General features: G+C 42.6%; 1 protein-coding gene across 1 annotated transcript in view; it reads right to left on the reverse strand.

Moving 5' to 3' along the window:
- Nucleotides 1-1471: 1471 nt before the first annotated feature.
- Sycp2l (synaptonemal complex protein 2 like) overlaps nt 1472-13307 on the reverse strand; it is a 58721-nt gene continuing 46885 nt past the window's right edge. Inside the window, exons 26-31 of the mRNA XM_033761788.1 lie at nt 6252-6332; nt 5149-5231; nt 3740-3831; nt 1895-1994; nt 1583-1796; nt 1472-1504 (exon numbers count right to left, since the gene is read on the reverse strand). Of these exons, the coding sequence (XP_033617679.1) occupies nt 1584-1796; nt 1895-1994; nt 3740-3831; nt 5149-5231; nt 6252-6332 (569 nt within the window). The 3' untranslated portion in view covers nt 1472-1504; nt 1583. The remainder of the gene's footprint in view (nt 1505-1582; nt 1797-1894; nt 1995-3739; nt 3832-5148; nt 5232-6251; nt 6333-13307) is intronic.

The raw sequence follows: 13307 nt of genomic DNA on the forward strand, positions 1-13307 counted from the left end.
TGCCTTGTAGCTCTAAGCTGAAGCATGATTTAATCTAGTCAGAGGATATCCTTTTATTTCCCTAGAAAAATATTTAATCCACTGCTGAGATGGAAACATGGCCAAGGACAGACACTAGATACCTGTGTGGTCGTCACTGAGTGAATTCACCTCTCCTCGCCTCAAAGAGCCATTGCACATCAAGCTCCCAGTCTGGAGCCGGGGCCCAGTGAGCACTTTCTGGGAGCGAAAATGATCATGCCCTCCCCACACCCCTGTCTGCAAGCCAAGGAGCTTTAGGTCTCTGGAAGAGAGGAGAATAAAATCAAATTCCTGGGAAAGTCTCCTTAGAAGAGGTACTGTGGAGACATTCTAAATTCACCCAGGGGGCTGTTACCAAGGGGAGATGGATGCAAATGTTATTTTCATCAAAATGCATTTCAATATATAAAGTTTACTTTCATTTTTGAAATATACATTTAAATTTTAATATGGAAAATATTCACAGATATAGCCCTCAGAAGCAAAAGCGCCTTGGGAACATTCCGTGAATGTCAAGTGTGTAAAAAGGTCCTAATTCCAAGAAGTTCAAGGACAACCTAACCCACCTTGGCCATTCAGAAAAGAGGTTTTAAAATGATGATCACCTTTGACCACGTACAGAGGGAGATATATGTAAAAGGATTTGGAAAATGGCTCTCACAGTCATTGTTATTAATGTGCTAGTTGGGATAAACAGGAGAATGGACAACAAGATTGGTTTTCCATTTAATTGTTTGAGACAGGGTCTCGCTATAGAGTCCAGGCCAGCGTTGAACCCATAATCTACCTGCCTCTGCTTCCCAAGTGCTAGGATTACAGGTGCACACCACTGCACCTGACTTGGATCATGAACTTGAGAAGAATTTTTTGCAATGAAATAAACAGCATGAACAGAATATTATCTGTCTCTGAACTACAGGCCTCGGATTTCTATGAAAGAAGCCACTTCTCAAGTGGCTTCTCAAATTTATATAGCCAATGCGGATTCCTCAGGTGGGAAGAGAACTCCAGAATTTTCCCCAAGGAAAAAAGTAGAGGAGCAAAAAACACAGCTCTCCGGTGTCCCCCCTCCTCCTTATGCTCCAGAAGATGAAATGATACTTCAAATACAGAGAAATAGCAGCTTCAAGATGTACTGATTACAGTGGGGAGAACAGGTATCATGGCAAAAACATTTGTTGTTTTTTAAAAGAAAATATGTTCAACATATATACATATATATATATATATATACACACACACACAAAATATAAGGAATAGTATATCAAGAAGATATAATACCTATTCAGTAAATCAATTGTTTAGATAGAAAACTACTTTTCTCAAAATATAATCACTTAATTTTTAAAATACTGCTTAAAATAAAAAATATTTAGATCAAAAACATAGAAATTCAGATAATTTCATTATGCTTTTCAAAATGTACTCTTGACTGTTGTCCTTAGCCACACTCTGTCCTCAGGGTGCCGTGAAAGTGGCCAGTCTGAAAAAGATATGGCTATTCAGACACTTTCCTGAGTTTTATCAACACCAACTGCACATACTCTAGGAAACACATTACCTTAGCCATCAGCCAAAACTCTTCTAAAAAATGCTTTTAAGGGGCCAGGTATTTGGCTTAGCAGTTCCACCGCCCGCCTCGCAAGTACAAGGTCCTGAGTTCGATCTCTGGTATCCCCTGCCACCCCCCCAAAAAAACTTTTAAAAAAAAAGTGCCTCAGCTCTTGCAGGTCACAGAATGACTTCAGATCATCGGACTGTTTTCCCCAAAATTCCTAAAATTAAACAAAACTTTTGTTTAGTTAACACTTATTCTTCCCTTAGAAACAGTCCTCTTAAATCAGAACGAACATTCCAAATAAAGGTAACTTACCAGAACGTCTTTCTCAAGGTGTTTCAGAGCCTGAATCTCTCTCTCAAGATTGCTCAACTTTTGAAGAAAAAAATTGTTGAAGTCCTCTAATTTGTTCAGTCTGGTAAATGTAAAAAGCAGCCAATTTTATTGGGATTGTCTGGGTATGACAAATGCCACTCATAATTAATCCTCTTATTCCAAGAGTACTTCATGTTGTTCTCCAGTCATGTCTTTCCTTAAAAACAAGTAGGTGTCTCCATGCTCTCCCCCTTCCCTTGCTGTGCACTAACTCCAACTTCAGAAGCCCAGTGATGCAGACTCTCAACCAACCTACAATAGCAACCCACAGGAAGCTGTATTTGAATGTGATTCTTGGTAGAGAATAAGGTGGATGGTTCCATGGAAAAGGAGATTGGGGGGGGCTCCCCATTCCTTCTACCTTCTCTCCTTCCTCTGACCTTAAGTCAGCCCTAAAAGCTGTGGTCAAGAATGGACTTGGGCCCTGTTTTTCCACTTCTTTGCTTTAGTTCTGAAATTTACTCCAGTTGTGTAAGTTGCTTGTCTATTTGCTTCAGGTCGCTCTTCTTCACTAGGCCAAGCACTGAATGAAGGTAAGAGCTCCTACAGCTTTGCAGCTATAGTTTGGATGTTGAGTGGCCCCCAAGGGCCTGTGTTCAAGGTTTAGTACTCAAATCTGCACTGCTAGGAGGCTGCAAAACCTTTAGGGAGCAGGAGGGAAGGTTAGGTCATTGTGGGAATATCCAAAAAGGAGACAATGAGACCTGGACACCTTTGTTTTTTGTTCATGCCCGCTTCCTGGCCTGGAAGTGAGTGCTTTTGCTCTATCATGCAGGTCTACCATGCTGTGCTCCCCCTCAACCATGTCCCAAAGTAATGGGGGTCAATGGATCCTGTACCGAAACCTCCAAAACTGAAAGGCAAGAATAAACATTTTTCTCTTTATAAACTGATTGTCTCCGCTATTTGTTATAGTGACAGGAAGCTGTTCAACACACTACACGGTGCTTGGTGTGTATTTGCTGAATGAATACGTGCATAGGTGGGAACCCCTGGGACATAGCAGGAATTCCACAAGCTCAAAGTCCATCATGGGCTTGTTTGGACAATCAAGTGACACTGCACATTTACAAAAATTTGCAAACTATTATAAATTTATGTTCAAATATCCTACCCCTAAGCAGCTTTCTACTTCAACTGAGCAAACTGGCTCACCATCACTTTCTGCCCATCTTAACTCTCTCCAACAAGAAATAATCTCTGTACTCATCTTCCCTGCCCCACTCAAATCTTTTGTTTCCAAAACCTCATTCAAGGAGGACTTCCCTTGTAGGTTTTCTGGATTAACTCTAATAATTACAGAAACCCATCCCTCCGCTCTCCTCTCCCATATCCTTCACATCTCTCTGAAATGTGAGCACTCTGCTATATAGTCACAGGTAGGGGAATATGTATCTGTATTTTCTTATCATGTTATAAACATAAAATTTATCATTTTCACCATTTTGGGTGTGATTCAGCAGCACTGAGTGCAATCACAATGTTCTAAATCCATCCATTCTCTCTGCTTCTGTATCTATCCCTGTGTGCCCTGTCTCCCAGTGGTTTATGAACTTTTTAAGGATAGCTGGGATAACACAATGGTACACAAAGAAGATGGTTAAGAAACACATTTACTTCAAGCCTTCATCTTAGGAAGAAAGAACTGGAAACCCTGAAAGGTGAAGGGATGTATCAAATCTCACAACTTCTCAGGCTGTAGCTCCACAGGCCTCCACAGAGTAGGCCTGTGATAGCTGTGAGTGATCATACTTCCATGAATTTGTTTTGAAATTCAATAATTACCTGTGCGTGTGTATCTGGTTTAAAAGTTTTCGTAGGCAATCTGGTGCTTTCTTTGCCCTTGTTGAATAAACTGGACTCTTTCTGTACTCAAGCTAAAGCACAAAAACAAAATGATCACATTTGGGTTAAACACAACTACATAAATGGAGTATATGGTTTGTAAAAGCTGCTGCCAGTACTGTGTATAACACTGAGAGAAAATGTTACCGATAAAGACCTAAGTTAAGGTACCATTCTATATATCCTCCAGGTACCACCTCATTTGACGCTAATAAAGAACAAGACAGGAAAGCATATATTCATGCTACCGATACACATATCAAACACTAGAGGTGCATTTCTGTCATAAACTGACCTACTTTGGTATTGCAGAAAGTAAAGTTTTTTGGAAGTCTTCCAATTTAGTTAAATGAATGTTGGTTTGGGTGTGCTAATATGCTAATAAGTCATTATGGTTTTATAAATAACAAGACATACAGAGGAGACTGAAATGGTTCCAACATCCATCTTACTGACAAGGCTCTGAGACAGTGTGTATCCAGGGTCTCAAAACCCTGTTGCCACATGGAAAGCTTGAAGGATGTGATGATCAATGGCAGAACCTGTATCTACCTTTACCTCTGCTCCAGAGTCCTAATCCTGCCACACAGTTACCTCTCTCTTTGTCTTCTCGTCTATCGTGGTGACCAAAACCTTGCTTCCTGGTAGCTCAGTTGTCTAGAAACGCTACCTCTGACTCCAAGCCATGAGACCGATTTCCACATATTTGGTCCCATCAGGGCAAAAAGACACAGGCGTGGATGTCTTACTAATTAAGCCACAATCACAAAGGCATTGAAACCCATGACCAGAACCAAGTCAAATATACATCCACAGAGACTCAGGAGCACATACAAACAATACCACCACCACCAACAGAATCGATGGATAAAATGAATTGGTTACATCTTCATTCTGTTTAGCTTAGCTCTGTTAAGATATAATTGACAAATAAAAACTATTTATATCCAAGGGCTGCATGTGATGTTTTGCTATTATGTATACATTGTGTAATGATTACCACAATCAAACCAATGAACACATCCATCACCTCACACCGTTACTTCGCATGTGTGTTAGGGGTGGGAGTGGTTAGAACCCTAAAGAGTCACTCTCATTGAAAATTCCAAGTATCCATTAACCTTCTTGTAACTGAAAGTTTGTGTCCTTGGGCAACCCCTGCCCATTGCCTTCCTCCCTGGGGCCCTATAAACACCCTCCTGCTCCCTGCTTCTATGAGTGCGCCTCTTCTGGATTCCACGTGTAAGCGCGATCATACAGTTTGTGTCTGGATTATTTCACTTCCCATACTGTCCTCCAAGTTCATAACTAGGTTTGTTTTTTTTTTTTAATTTTAAGTGCTCTGTTACCTCATATCTTCTTTTCAGGTCTCCAGTGAAGTTTTCCAACACTGTGATAATGGCAGAACCATCCAAGTTCTCTGGCACAGTGTCTAGGTATGGAGTACAAATGTCAAATAAAACATTAAAGAAAACTAAAAAATGCCCAAAGCAGATGTGCTCCATCCACCTGCCACCCAGATGATGGCTCACTTTGGCAGAAGCACAAACATGAACCACAGATGTCCCGGAGGCTGCCTGGCTGCGATCCTGCAGCATGGCCAGGGGATCACACAAGGTCAGCTCATGGAAGATCACAGGCGGGTGCCTCCTGAGCCTCCCCCGAACCTCAGCCCAAGGCAACTGCTCATTTCATCCAAACCTTCCCACCACTTCAAATCAGAGCCACTGATAGGATCTCTAAGGGGTCCTGAGACCTATGCTGGAGGACATAACGCTTAGGGCTGTATCTATTGGGTTCAACTGGCTGAACACCTTTTGGGGGCCAGACTTAGGAAGTTCTGAGCGATCTGACTCTGGTCTAGAGGAGTTGCAGACACTGACGCACTCATCCCCTACACAACCCAAATGAAACAAGTTCTGCTGGGATCCACACTGAACGGAGATCATGGAGCACGTGCACTCTCACATTGGCAGCTCCAGGATTCGAACCAAGCCATCTTGAACCACTGTCCTCCAGGGCCTCTGACACGCAATTTTATCTTTTTAGGGACCTTTGTTTCAGAATATGTGGTACCATTCATCCAGAAGTCCAACCCCCCCCAAATATTCTAGATTATTTTCTAATTGGAATACTTTCTATATCGCAAATATAAATATTTCATTAACTAGAAGTCAAAGCAGAGAGCTACGATTTTAGGAACCCTCGGACCCTGGAAACTGCCAGGAAAAAAAAGACTTCAGGGGCAGAAATCAAAATGCTCGGAAAGGATGGTGCTTGTTTTTAACTGCAACTTGTGCAACAATGTATATGTCTCTGGAAGAACAAAATGAATGCTTGCTTTTAGTCTTTTGCAGCTTCTAGGGTCTTAAAAGAGTAACTCATGAGGTACATTCTGGGCCAACACATTCATCCCGCTCCCACGTGAAATGCTGGCGGGGCGAGTGAGTACCTGCCAAGCCGCCGGCTCCTGGAACATCGCCATCTTCCAGTCTTGATTGCTTGGGTTTAGCAAAACTCCCTTCTGGAGAGTCTAACAAGCAAGCACAGCACACGGGTGACCTTGCACACCTTCGTCACAAACGCGTTTGGCTTCTGTTTGCCAGTGAATAGCTAAGCTTGATACCTACAAGCGGAACTGGTCCTCTGCCTGGTACTAATTGCTTATTGCTTGTGCGTCACTGTGCCCAGCCCAAGTATCAAAACCTCAAGTCTATCAATGCCTGAAGGGGGGCACGTGGGAACAAGGAGGACCTTGATGAGCTCAGATGTATTTAGGGACTTTCTGTTTATCAAGGTACAAACAGACTAGCTAGCTAGACACAGTGTCCCTAATAAAACCGTAAGAGTGGGCATAAAATGTACCTCCGGGGCTCCGGGCTAACTAGCAAAGCAGAGAGGTTTCCAGGTTCCACTGCCCAGCGGCGCCCCCTACTGGTGACAGGGAGCTACCGCGCTGCCCTGAGGGCCCCAGGTTAATAAGGCCGCCTTGGTCCCTCACCGGGTCCAGTGGCTTTGACATTCTCTGCCAACGAGACTCAAACGCGGACCCCTATTTCAACACAGCACATCGCTCGATATTTCCTACTCCAAAGTTCACTTTTACCCAAATGTGTCCTTCCCCCCAGTCAGGCCCTCTGGTCTTATCAATCCTATGGTGAGCAGAGCATCAGCTCCATTCTGGTTTTCTTAACTATTTGTTTCTCCTGCATCACCAAAGCCTGAAGTCCTGCACAGAGATTAAACCTTCCAAATTTCTCTCTTGCCTGAGCTCTCACAAGCAGTAAACCTGAGTTCCCAACTATCACCATTTCCAACCCTCGAACTCCCCAGATCTACGCCCCCCCAAAAGCACTCTCTCCACCCATCCCTAAAACCACGGGTGTGAAGTTCTAATTTTTCTCCATTCCTTCACTTATCTTTTAGTCACTATTAGTTTTCCTTCTGTAAGTCCTGGAATCCAATTTCAAGAATTCGTGTGATGAATATTTTGTGCAACTCTGTATAAGATGCACAGTGTGGTTGGTAGTCAGTAGAGAGGCATGGGGCCCTTCACTCTGTACCTGCCCCAGTTTCCCTGCAGGTCCCCAAATATCCCAAGCACATTCTCATCTCTAGCACTATGTACCTGCTCTAAGTCTTTCTCTAGCTCCCCAGTGACAAATTTCAATACAGCCTACACATTTTTAAACTTCTTTCCCTGCTCACATTTTTTTCTGGCTTTTTAACCACAATACAGTATAATGCTACTTTTTAAACTATATTATTTTTCCAAAGGGCTGTAGGGGAAGTGGGAAGGGTAGGGGAAAGAAAATAAGGCAAAAGAAAAAAATATGAGAAAATGAAAAAAATGGAAATAAAGTCTTCATAAATAGGGAAGGGAGGAAGGGTGAAGGGAGCAGGGGAAATTTTAACCACAATACAGTATAATGCTACTTTTTAAACTATATTATTTTTCCAAAGGGCTGTAGGGGAAGTGGGAAGGGTAGGGGAAAGAAAATAAGGCAAAAGAAAAAAATATGAGAAAATGAAAAAAATGGAAATAAAGTCTTCATAAATAGGGAAGGGAGGAAGGGTGAAGGGAGGGCAGGGGAAAGGGGAAAAAATGAGAACCAAGACCTGTCATGTAAAGGTACAATATCCCAATGATGAATGTAACTGTATGGTATACCTAAAATGTACCAATAAACTTGATGAGGAAAAAAAAGACAAAAAAAAAATCTATATTATTTTTCCAGAAGTTTTCAGTCCACAATTTGATAAATCCATAGATGTGAACCACAGATTCAGAGAGCTGACTGATAAAAAAATAAAGTCAGCATTTTAAGATCTGCTAAGGACTGCCTCTGGGGGGAACTGTAAATATTCTAGTTTTTAGAAATAATACCACAGTAAGAAATACCAGACTTCAAGGTGATAAAAGGAAAAAAAATGCTGTTAAAATTATACTTACAGAATAGTCAGTGTAAAATGATTGCGTATTCTACAGTATAACAAAAAAATGAATGGCCCAGGCTTAAATGTCAATTTAAAATTATTTTTAACTAATAGCCGGGTGTGGTGGCGCACGCCTGTAATCCTAGCACTTGGGAGGCTGAGGCAGGAGGATCACCTTGAGTTTGAGACCAGCCTGGGCTACATAGTGAGTTCCAGGTCAGTCTCAACTACATAGTGAGGCCTTGTCTCAAAAAACCAAAAAATTAATTTATTTTTAACTAGAAGAAAAATAGATTACCACAGGCAAGAAAAGTAGCAATTAATAGAGGAAAGACTGATCCAAAAGCAGAAAAGACCAAGCAGGTAATAACAGACTAAGCAGATAATTAAACAAGCATATGAATAGTGAACTTCATAGACAACTTTAGTAGGTCTTCTACAATAGAACTTGCATAAATGAAAAAATTTCACCAGAAATAACATTCCTGTTCTGCAGGATGTGGAAAAGAGCACCTCTCTATAGTAAAAAATAAAATGAAAATATTAAAAACCATCAACTGTAAGAAGTACCTTATAGAAGCAGCTAGCATCTCTTTCTTCTCATTGCATTTAGCTGTGTTCATTTCTTTGAATAGTTTGGACAGGTATTCTAGGGAAATGCATGGTTTTAAGGGTTGAACACACTTTATTTTAAATCAAAGAAACAACCTAGTTAGTTTCATCTAACCCTTAAAGCAAATTGCATTAAGGCTGGAATCTGGTGTCTAAAAACCAGTAAGGGTCCAAAGAAACCTCTTAGCAGGGACTCCAGGCAGCCCCAGCTCAGCAATGATGAACGACTGCATTTCTTTCCTGGGTGCCTCCTCTGCCCTTCCTGGGATTTTTTTTTTCATTATTTTCTTGGTGGCCAATTTGCAGCAACAGCTCCAAACATGGCCTGGAACTTGGATTTAGAAGTTCACCCCTAACCCCAGGGTAAAGCAGGGCATCTGCCAGCACAGACACTCGTCACAGCCAGTGGAGAGAGGAGCCGGGAGTCCTGCGTGCATATCCTGTACGGCATTGCTTGGAACGCGTGACCGTAAGAAGAGACGGGCCAGACAGCCCACCTGAGGGACAGAGAGAGAATCTGGCCCATGGGACTCTTCGAAGCAGCCATGCTGCTAATGCATTTAAATTCTGGTAAGGCATTTCACCTGCACGAAGGGTGTGGCTGTTGAAAAATAGCGCCCTCCAGAAGAACCAGTGCTGTGTCACAGGGATAGAGGTTCAAGGTGGTGTGACTGTCCCTTTCTCTTTTCCATGGTAACTGTCTGCCTCTTTTAATGGCACTTTTCAACATTCTCACAAAAAGGTTAATATATATACAAATACCTCAAACACACAGAGTAAGCACACTGCACTAAGGGTCTCTGAGGACACTGACCCCATGTTTGTTGGTGGCTGGCTCTAGCCCTACAAGAGCCTTTCCCATCCAAGATACTTGTGATCTTATTTTAAGGGGCCTACTGGACATATGTTTTCATGAAGTTTGGTGGTGTCCGTGTTCATTTGTAAACTCTGGACTTCTGATGAAAACCCATTTTGAATGCTAGAATAGAATCCACCCTACAAAGCATAGTCCAGGTCCGCTAAGTGGACGCATTTTTAAGAAATCTTGCTCCAAAGTGACACCTTGTGGCCCAGAATGATAGAAGCCAAACTTTTCTAGGCGAGAACACAGTTCTGTCCCAAAAGATCTGTGTGACAGTTAATGGCACACTTCACAATGTCAACTCCTTTGTCTATTTTACCAATGTTTATGAAATGCTGAGGCTATACAAACTATCTTTGTATGTATCAGGGCTTTTAAAATCTGTAAATCAATTGACAATATAATTTGTGGCTATGTTATTCAAATATGGAATCAGTCAGAGGTTTATCCTTAAGTGCTAGGATCTTCTAGGTTTCTTCTCCACCTCTTGGTCAGTATGCTATTCCTCTGTGTGCCTGGCACCAAACGAGGTACCCACACCACTGAATGAAATGAAGGCACCATCACCTGCCTCCTGCCCAAATCCAGAGGCCCTGCAGGAGGGTGAGGAAAATTTTTAAATCATAAATAGTTACCCCATCTGCTTATAATTCTGGGAGAATAACAACAAGTGGGTTCCAGCAAATATTGACTTTTGATTCAGGCTGCTTTTAGGAATCAGCAGGGCATTCACAAATGGTTTAGGGGCTCCGTTTTGAGAAGGGGTTCAGGATGGAGCCCAGCGCCTTGGGCATTCTGAACACATGCTGTACCAATGAGCTACATCTCAGCTGAAAATGTTTTAAAGCCCACTGCCTTCTCTGAAGGAAATCACTTGAGCATCCTGTACAGGAAAACGTAGAGCTACCTAACTCATGTGGCTTGGAAACTCCAGGGCCTGATGCAAGTGGTATGAAACACCTGGTCTTCAATTTGACATATTTTGCACACTCCCAAAATAATTCAAAGATATTCATTAATAATGGTTTCTAAATGAATTTATGTTTCAGTAACTCATCATCTGAAACCTATACACTGTAAGAACCATTTTTAAAATGTGAGCATTGGAGAGAGGCAGTTCTGTTACGGTTAGATTGAGAGTGTCCCCAGAGTCGCACAGGGATCTTTGGATAGGTGATGGAGTCCTAGGGTGACCTAGCTGACTCGCTAGGGGCGGGGTCTGGTTGAAGGAGGAGGGGTCACTGCGGTGTGACCCGGAAGTGTATCTCTCTCTCCCTGGGTCCTCCCTTCTTCCTCTCTGCTTTCTGGTTACCAGGATGTGAGCAGCTTTTCCTCCCCGGTATCCCTCCACAGTGCCGTTTTCTACCTTGGGGCCAGGCAACCGCAGGCTGCAAACATGAGCCAAAACAAATCTCTCCTTTTATGTTGTAGGTGTCAGGCATTTGGCTCAGCAATGAGAAAGGTTCTAATTTATCTTTTTTTCGTAGAAGACAGCTCAGAGCAAAGTTGGCGGGAACGAAGTATGACGAGTGCCAGGCACGATGAAGCTGATGTTCGTACTATCAGCAGGACAGCAGCAAACATGCACATCTGCACAGATAGGCTCGTGTCGTATGTCGCTGGACTGTCTCAACTCCTAACAGCTTTCCCTGCTACCAGTGACACAGACTGTTTGGGAGAACCCGGCACAAAGCAAAGCACTTAGCTGATAAGCAGTACTCACTCTTTCAGTCCAACCCGAATCCCTGTCCTGCTCGGCCTTGAGATCACCCTCACATGAAGGGGCCCCCACATCCTGAGAGGGCAGTGGGACTCAGTGAGGACGTGGACAGAACCCAAGACCTTAACACTTCAACTTGTCCCCGAACTGGTGCAGCACTCGTCAAATGGTCTGGATAAGAAGGCCGAGATGTGCTGCTGGTGGGACCGGAACCCTGGCAAGGCCACTGTGGTAGATATTGCTGCCCTCCTGACTCCATACCCTTCCGTCTTGCACAAGCCCTGCCACACCCAGATGGCTCAGCAGAGTGTGGTCTTCCTCAAGACCCCTCCCTGTGCCCCACAGCCTGAGCCTGGCTCTGCTGCCCCCTACAATCACTTCTACCATCTTCTCGAACACTCGGGGGGGACAGGAGAGGCTACTGCTACTGATGTTACAGGCAGCAAAGTCCAGGAAAAGGAACAAAGGGACAGTACTCAAGGAGGGAAGACGCAAAAGAGGAATGTGTATGTGTGTGTGTGTGTGTGTGTGTGTGTGTGTGTGTGTGTTACACTGCATTTTTACACCTCCACATCACACGATCACTGTGGTAGCAGCTGCCACAGAGACACAAGTGCCATTCAGTGCACAACTTCATGGGGCCTGCGAACACACCCTTTGGAAGCCTTTTGCACCACACAGAGACTATGCTTTTCAGCTCACTTATACTCAAGCTAAAGCACCTACCTAAAAGCACTTTTACCAAAGCTAAAGCAGTCGATCCTTCAAAAACATAAGCAAAATATACAGACTCAGACTGAGAAAAGAAAGACTCAGAGTCAAAGATGAAAAAAGAGACAATATAACTGAAAGCACAGAAATACAAACGATCGTTACTATTATAAACTATATGCCAATGAGTTCGATAACTTAGAAGATATGGAAAATTTGTAGACACACACACACCTGAGATTGAATCATAAATAGAGAGCTAATAACAAAAAGATTGAATCAGTAACAAAAAGCTTCTATCAATAGACATTCCAGGACCAAATGGTTTCACTGCTGAATCCGATCAAGTATTTAAAGAACTAATACCAATACTCTGTTACTGTAATCCAAAAATTAGAATTCTTCCAGACATATTCCACAAAGTCAGCATTATTTCCTGATATCAAAACTAGACAAAGACATGAAAGAGTGTGGGGAGAGATAGAAGGCATGATGGAGGGAAGGAGGAAAGAAGAGGCAGAAGAGGAAAGGAAGGAAAGGAAAGGCAACTACAGGCTAATGTTCTGCATGAACACAGACACAAAAATACTCAACTAAATACTGAAACACTGAATCCAGTTATTCACCATGACCAACTGGGATGCAAAGATATTTCAATATATGCTAAGTGTGATTTACCACATCTACAGAATGAAGGGCAAACACCGTACTGTCATTTCAGTAGATGCAGGAAAAAGGCATTTGATAAAATTCAATAATGTCTTCGGAATAAAACACTAAGGTATAGAAGGAGCACACTTCAACACAACAAATGTTATTTGCAAGAAACCAGCAGCTAACATTACACTGCACAGGAAAAACTGAAAACTTTCTCACTTCAGTCTGGAACAAGACCCGGATGCCTCCTTCACCCTTTTGTTCAGCATCGTTCTGGAAGTCCTAATCGAAGTGATCAGGCAAGACAGACAAAGGGCATCCAAGCTGGAAGAGCTGTCAAACAAACTGTCACTATAAACAGATTACATGTGTGAATGTAGAAAACCCCCCAAAGTCCTCCAAAAACCTAACAGAGCTAATCAATTAATTCAGTAAAGTCGCACAACACAAACTTAACATACCAACAATGGTGCACTACTATATCCAATAGCGAAATGTCTGAAGTAGAA

The sequence above is a fragment of the Fukomys damarensis genome, unplaced genomic scaffold (genome assembly GCF_012274545.1).
Source record: "Fukomys damarensis isolate Sample0158 unplaced genomic scaffold, DMR_v1.0_HiC HiC_scaffold_10, whole genome shotgun sequence".
Lineage (NCBI taxonomy): Eukaryota > Metazoa > Chordata > Mammalia > Rodentia > Bathyergidae > Fukomys > Fukomys damarensis.